The sequence below is a fragment of the Coffea eugenioides genome, unplaced genomic scaffold, assembly GCF_003713205.1.
Source record: "Coffea eugenioides isolate CCC68of unplaced genomic scaffold, Ceug_1.0 ScVebR1_2445;HRSCAF=3471, whole genome shotgun sequence".
NCBI classification, from domain to species: Eukaryota; Viridiplantae; Streptophyta; class Magnoliopsida; order Gentianales; family Rubiaceae; genus Coffea; species Coffea eugenioides.
In genome coordinates this window covers 6,327-14,190 of record NW_020862933.1, presented here as the reverse complement: position 1 = coordinate 14,190, position 7,864 = coordinate 6,327, and the positions used below count along the sequence as shown (strand labels likewise).

The window sequence follows — 7,864 nt, the reverse complement described above, 5'->3', positions numbered from 1 at the left end:
AGTACCTTATGTTATTTTGGTGTGATTTTGTGGTTTGAATAAGTGTTTTAGTTAATTTGTTGTTTTTGTGCTATACGGTTGGCAATTGGAAGCAAAAATGGCCATTTGAGGTAAAAAAAAAGTGAACTTTGATCAAGCAACTCAACCCTCGATTTGCATTACAAGGTTATTTGATCCGTTTAAAAGAGGTAAAACGCATGTTTTTAATGTTTTACATGTGTGCACATCGATAAATTTTACAAACAAATGATTTATGATGCATTTTGAGTGATTGGGGGTACCAATGGTAATTTTTCACAGTTCATTTTCTGCAAAAAATTGCAGAAGAAAACGCACCTAGCATGAAAACGCGCTTCCAAGTGGCGTTTTCATCAAAACGCGTTTCAAATTCTGCAACGAGACTGAAAAAAACGCGCTACAAAACGCGACACAAAGTCGCGTTGATCATAAACATCGCATTTTCAAGCCTGGATCAAGATTCACAAACGCGACTTTAGAAACGCGACTAAAATTCGCGTTTTCCAACATAGTCGCGTTTTCGTTCCTGCAGGATTTGTGCAGGAAACGCGACTTAGTAAACGCGAGTTGAAGGCGCGTTTATAGTCGCGTTTTATCTGTCCGAATATAGCCTCCAGAAACGCGATTTCAGCTTCATTTCTTCTTCTCTTCTCCATTTTTCAGGCGCGTTTTTCCTCTTCCTTTCTACCCAACTCACAACTCTTCATTTTTACTCCATAATCTTGCTAGAAATCATCACCCAACACCTTTTGAGCTTCATACAACCTTTTTAACTGATTAAAATCCAAGAAAAACACCTCAAATTCAGTTTTTGAAGGATTGAAGGTTAGGGTTCTTCAACTCTAATTTCTTCAATTGGAGGTCAATTGGAGGTTGTTTCATAGGGCTTTTTGCATTTTTAGCATCACCAAACATCCTTCTACGTGATTGAGGTAAGTTTCTTCATCAAAGCTTTTGATTTTTGAAGGTCATATTTTTTATCCTGAGCTATCTGACATCTTTTAATGTCGAAAATTTGATGATGTATTTGACTTTTTTTTGAATTTATTCATGCTCATTGAGATTGTTTAAGTATGTTTATGAGTTTAAATGTAGCAATTTGTTGGTCATTATTGCTTTATAAATTCATAATTGCTATATTTGAAGGAAATCGACAAATGAAGTTAGGATGTTTTTGAGCCATTGGTGATGTTTAATTATGGTTAAGAATGGCTAGTTGGTGATGTTTGAGCATGTGCATTGTGTATAGTGAGTAATTTGGTTGATTTGGTGAGTTAATTGGTTTAATTTTTGCTTAAACATGATTATAGCTATAAGTATATTTTTATTGTTAAGTTTAAATAGTTATAATCATAATTGTTGTTAATTTCACTGATTGGGTTATAATTATTCAATATCTTGTTTCAATTGGTGATTTTGAGCAATTTTTGGCATAAATTATGGCTCTTCTTGATTCGGTCTCTTACATTAGTTATTGGACGAATTGTCACTTGCAAGGACACATTAGAGATTATTTGGATCATTTTAGGATATTCATTGCCAAATTGTGCATTGTGTCTAAATACATGTGGTTAATTGCAACATTTTCTTTTAGGTACTATGCCAAGGGGAAGAAGAGCGGTACTTTCATCCTCTAGTAGTGAGGAGAGGGAGGTTAATGAGAAGATGGAGGTGACTGAGGAGGAGAATTCACCTTCTCCTCCACCAGTTAACCGACAGCCTGGTGAGGGCACCTCCCGTGGAGCGGGTAGATCGGTATTTGACGGTGCTAGGTTCAATAATCGCAGGAATCAAGAATGGCATGAGGAGCATGCTAACTTGGAGTTCCTGTTTGAGATGCATGTCAACCCAACAGTTGAGATGATGTATAACATCTCAGAGGCTTTTGCTCAGCTGGGATAGGCGCCGATTCTCACCCTACCAAACCATTACTACCCCGATTTGGTGCGCGAGTTTTACGCTAACATTGAGAGTAAGGCGCGCCATAGTGGAGAAATAGTTGAGTCCTGGGTACGTGGAAGACGAATCACCTTGTCACGTCAAGATTTGGCCGCTATTTTGGGGTGTATGGATGACGGCCATCCAGTAGATTTGAAGAAGGAGTTTGTTCCCCCGAATAGGAGGTGGGATCCCTCGCTGGCCATGGCTAGGTTTGGTCTTGAGTACCAACCTTTTCGCTCTACAAGGAAGGAGACCATTTTGGCGAATGTCTTCGAACCTCGTCATCGGCTTATCATTTACATGATGGCTCACAATGTCATCCCAAAGAAGACGGGGCACACGGAGGTTCGCAAGAGCGATATTTACTTCCTTGATTACATGTTCCACAACCGAACTTCCCCGTATGCTCGAATTTCATTGCCGAACATCATCATCAGCCACATTAGGTCTACGGCGAGGCGTAAGACAACTTCCTTCAAACTTTCATTTCCTCGTCTACTGACTTTAATCTTCCCCCGTTTTGAGGTTCGCTTGGAAGGCATGAGACGGGAGAATGTTCCTCCACGAGCTGAAATGACTCTTACTACTCTCCGTCGGCTTGGTATTGGCACGGGGAACATTCCACGCCCTGTTCAGGAGCGGAGACAGAAGGCTAGACATGGTCGCGATGAATCTGGACCATCTACTGCAGCACCACATCCTCCTCCGGCCCAAACCAATTGGCAGCGGCTTTTCGGTCGCTTGGACGACATCGACCATCATTTAGCCCGACTGGATACTCGCCTGGACCACATTGAACATCATCTAGGCTTACATCCACCTCCCGTCAATGATGATGAAAATGAAACACATGTTGATGGTGCCTGTAGTCCTAAGAAGTCCCCAGAACAAGCAATGCCAAGATGGGCTGTACAACAAATCATTTCTAGACCATTTGATAGGCCTGAACAAGAGGCGAGGGTCCGGAGGAAACCAGAAAAATTTCATGGAATAGTGACATACGAAAGAAAAAAACGAAAAGCACGAGTACAAGACCCTCAGCATGAAAATTTGAATTCTGAGGTTGTTTTTATAGAAGAAATTCCAGGTCATGATGTGGTAAGTGCATGTCAATTGCGCTCTTTTTAATCCTATTGTTGCCTCTTTAATTCATGTCAACCAGAATGTTTAACGTGGTTCTTTTATTCCTAGTTTGGAGAAAATTTGAAAAAAATTACACAATTGGTTGGTGCCTTGGAGGTGAAAGAGAAGACAATGGAATCGCTAGCATTTCTAAAAGATGTAAGCCGTGTTCCTTGTGTTTTTCTAGTCCGATTTTAATTTATGTACTAATTTCAGCTCTAAACCAGTGTCATGTAGAAGTTTCTGGAAATTTGGAGCGTGAGTTGGACGCAGCTATAGAATTTTATCTCAATGACAGTGTTGAATCTGCAGAGTATGTTGCATTCTGGTGGCCTTAATCAATGAATTTACTGCATTGTTATGTAGCATTTGTGATTTCTTTTTCATCATGCACAGTTATGTGGAGGAGGTAGATGAGAGTGCCGATTTTCATATTACGAAAAAAAGTTTGAAGGAAGCTACATGTCCTAGTGCATGGCTCAATGACAAAGTTGAGTTTTTTACTCTTTTGAATAGTAATAGCTCCTTCTTCCTTTTCTTGTTTGAATGATGTTTTACTCAATCTGTTCTTTTTGTTCCACTACTTTAAGGTTATACTGCAATACTTTGATTTACTCCAGAAAGATTACAAGAATTTCTTTTTTTTCCATCCGATGGCATTGGTAAGTTCTAATATTTGTACTTATTCTGTTTTAAAATGTGACATATAGTTTTCTGAATCGCAAAATTTATATTTGACTCGTGCTTGTCATTCACTTCATTGCAGCACTATATGGTCATAGAATTTCCATCCATAAAAGAGAGCCTTGTGAAGGCTTTCCATCTTGAAAAGCTGGAGGAATTAATGAAAAATGCAGAAAAGGTATACAATAACTTTCATTGCTTTGTCATCTATAAAGTAGAAGGCAGCAATTATTTTAATTTACATCTGTGTACTCATTTCATGGTTATTATAAGATAGGATAATTTTTTTATTAGATAGTGTTTATTGTCTTATATTGCAGATTTTCTTCGCCATACTTCATAAATCACATTGGTTTCCGATGATCGTTCATGTCACGGAAAAAGAAATCTACATTGTTGATCCTCTGCAAAATGACACAACATTCTATGATGGAATAATGCATCTTCTGGTATTACAAGAGAAATTACAGCTTATATTAAATTACAGCTTATATTAATATGAAATATAGTAAGATGACCTTTTTCCCCTTGGTTTTTTTTTTTTTTGGGGCTTAGGTATGGATTTTGAATAAATTCTTGAATAAGGATTGGAGCTGGACTTTTTATCTTGTAAATCATAATTCACGACAGAAGGATGCATCAAGTTGTGGTGTTTATACATTGAAATTTATACAATGTTGGGCAATGGGACGCCGACCCAACATTACTAAATCAGTAAGTACACAAATGCTTGTTGTCAGACTCATGCTAGTTTATTGCATCCAACTAATATTTGTATATCAGACTCATGCTAGGATTGCTAGGAAGTTTATGGCCTTGGAGATTGCAATGAGTAAACTGGCAGACCCCTTCAATTATGCTTCCTTTTTGAATGAGAATAAATTGGGAAAGGAGACTGAGGTCCAAGGAGGTACATTTTGTCTTAATATTATCATCCACTAGTCAATGTTAAAGGAATGCTTTATGTAACATTCTTTTTTTTTTCAGTGCAAACTGAAAGGCCACTTGCTAGGATAACTCGAGCTGCTTCTCGAAAGGCTTCAAATAGCAAACTCCTAATTCTGGACCTCAATGGGGTGATTCTAGCCAAGAATTCCAATGACAGATATGACTTTAAATTCAGGCCATATACCCATGAATTTTTGAAATTCTGCTTCTCATGTTTTAATGTGGCAATTTGGTCATCAAAACAATGGTATGTGTCGACCTATATTTTAGTTAATTGATTTATATGTTACACCTTCTTTTTTTCCCCCCTTATTTTTCTGCAATTCTTCTTTTTTTCCCAGGCATAATGTTCAACGTGTAATAAAAAATCTGCCACATTTTAAATGGGAGTTTGTTTGGGTGAGACTTCATTTGTCATTATCAGAATTTGTAGAATCAGTCTCTTAGCAAAATTTTGCAGAATCAGTCTCTTATTTTTGGGTAATGTTCCATTGGATACTGCTGTATTTTGCAGAATCAGGCTCACTGCACTGTAGTCGAAACCAAAACTAAAGAAAATCCAGAAAAAAAGATTATGTTTAAGGACTTGAGGAAAGTTTGGAAAGATTTTGAGCAATATGGTCTGTCTAACACATTGTTAGTCGATGATTCTCCATATAAATCATTCCTTAATCCTGTAAGTATACTTGTTATGTGACATATTCTTGTACTCTGTTCTGGATGATGCTCTAATTTTTTTCCTTTGCTGAATTTTTTAGAGATACAATGCCATCTTCCCCGAATCTTATGCGTTTTCAAGTGAAAAGGATAATTATCTGGGTGAGAAGCATCTTTCTTGGCTTTGTGATTTTCATTATTGAATTAACCTGAAATTATTCAAGTAACTTGAAAAGAAATATCTGCAGATCCTAAAGGAGAATTTGCTCAGCACTTGAAGAAATTGGCTGAAGCTGATAACGTAGAAGAATTCATCAAACAAAACCCATTTGGTCAACCGCCCATAATAGAAGAAAGTGACGAATGGCACTTTTACATGAAGGCTCTTAATGAAAGCTGATTTGCGGATTGAAAGCTGGGACGAATGGCAGTGATGAAGATAGAGAATTATTTCAATGGATTATCTAAGGACAGCGGCTGTGAGGGAAGATAAAGAAGTGAAGGTTCTGGGGATGAAGGACTTGTTCAAAGTTCAGATGTTTCAATGGAGAGAAGCTCTTGGAGAGGAAGTGAATGGGCAGTGAAGAGATGATCAGTCAGAGAGAGAGGAAATGGTGAATTACAGGTTTCATCATCAGTACCAGGTGGCTGGCAGAGCTTTTACTGAAGTTGGATTGCTGGAGCCAGCCCATTTAACACCTGCACAAGTGAACTTTAATTTATTGTTTTGTTATTGTTATGTTTAAAAAAATTGAAATTCTGATTCATGTTCACTTGTTTATGAACAGATTGGAGATACTTCATCTGCTCAATTCTGATTCATGTTCACTTGTTTATGAACAGGTTGGAGATACTTCATCTGCTAGCCAACATGACGATGAGCCTGGCTCTAAACGACAGCAGCTGTGAGGGAATAGAGAAGTTGTGAAGGTCCTGGAGATGAAGGACTTGTTCAAAGTTCAGATATTTCAATGGAGAGAAGCTCTTGGAGAGGAAGTGAATGGGCAGCGAAGAGTTGATCAGTCAGAGAGAGAGGAAACGGTGAATTACAGGTTTCATCAGAGAGAGAGAGAGGAGCACTGAAATGGTGAATTACAGGTTTCATCAGTACCAGGTGGCCGGCAGAACTTGAAGGAGTACCGTGATACCACTTTGAATGGTGCTGTTGAACAGATGTACAATGTAATGGCTTCACGTCAGAGGGTTCGTTATCGCTGCTGCATTCAGATCATCAAGACAGCCACTGTTCCCATTAGTGTTCAAGAAGGTGTGGCCACCTACGCGTCAGCTCAAGACCACATACAAGGCATCCAAAACGCATCTGCTCAAGACCACATACAAGGCATCCGAACCCAAATTGTTTATGTAACATGTGTGGTCTATTGGATATGATTAAGCCTATAACCGATTTCTCTGCAATTTTGTTGCTGTACTTTTTAGTACTTTTAAGATTTTCTGGTGTTTGTGGTCTTTTGGATATGATTAAGCCTATAACCGATTTCTGCAATTTTCTTGCTGTAGTTTTAAGTACTTTTAAGATTTTCTGGTGTCTGGTGTCTCCCTGCAGAACATGACTACGTTTGATTAAGCCTATGACTGATTTCTGCAACTTTGTTTCGGAAGTTTTAAGTACTTTTAAGATTTTCTGGTGTCTCCCTACAGAGCATGACAACGTTTCTAGACTACTTTTTAAGCTATGGACAACTTTATACCCGCAATCGGGTTAAAGGCTATTTAAATCTGTTTCCATAAAATCTCTCTAACCTGAATGCGGGTTAAAAGATTTTAGCGAGTTACTATAAATCTGTTGCCATAAAATGTGTTGATGATGCTTCAAAAATACAGAAAAGGCAAATTTAGTGCAAAATGAATGCTACGGATGATGATGATAATAACCTTATAAATTTGAAAAACGCGCCTGAAAAATGGAGAAGAGAAGAAGAAATGAAGCTGAAATCGCGTTCCTGGAGGCTATATTCGGACACATAAAACGCGACTAGAAACGCTCCTTCAACTCGCGTTTACTAAGTCGCGTTTCCTGCACAAATCCTGCAGGAACAAAAACGCGACTATGTTGGAAAACGCGAATTTTAGTCGCGTTTATAAAGTCGCGTTTTTGAATCTTGATCCAGGCTTGAAAACGCGATGTTTATGGTAAACGCGACTTTGTGTCGCGTTTTGAAGCGCGTTTTCTTCAGTCTCGTTGCAGAATTTGAAACGCGTTTTGATGAAAACGCCACTTGGAAGCGCGTTTTCATGCTAGGTGCGTTTTCTTCTGCAATTTTTTGCAGAAAATGAACTGTGAAAAATTACCATTGGTACCCCAATCACTCAAAATGCATCATAAATCATTTGTTTGTAAAATTTATCGATGTGCACACATGTAAAACATTAAAAACATGCATTTTACCTCTTTTAAACGGATCAAATAACCTTGTAACGCAAATCGAGGGTTGAGTTGCTTGATCAAAGTTCACTTTTTTTTTACCTCAAA

General features: G+C 38.2%; 1 protein-coding gene across 1 annotated transcript; it reads left to right on the top strand.

Annotated features, from left to right (window-relative positions):
• The first annotated feature begins 4,721 nt into the window (after window positions 1–4,721).
• LOC113756721 (uncharacterized FCP1 homology domain-containing protein C1271.03c-like) lies at window positions 4,722–5,770 on the top strand. Its single transcript, XM_027300278.1, has 5 exons — window positions 4,722–4,960; window positions 5,055–5,112; window positions 5,228–5,389; window positions 5,472–5,532; window positions 5,619–5,770. Exons 1-5 carry the CDS (start codon window positions 4,722–4,724, stop codon window positions 5,768–5,770), a joined length of 672 nt encoding a protein of 223 aa, XP_027156079.1.
• Window positions 5,771–7,864: the final 2,094 nt, after the last annotated feature.

Coding starts and splice junctions, on each gene's coding strand:
- LOC113756721 (XM_027300278.1), top strand. CDS start 4,722: ATGCTTTATGTAACATTCTTTTTTTTTTCAGTGCAAACTGAAAGGCCA. Junction 4,961..5,054: donor ATTTGGTCATCAAAACAATG/GTATGTGTCGAC, acceptor TTTTTTTCCCAG/GCATAATGTTCAACGTGTAA. Junction 5,533..5,618: donor TGAAAAGGATAATTATCTGG/GTGAGAAGCATC, acceptor AAATATCTGCAG/ATCCTAAAGGAGAATTTGCT.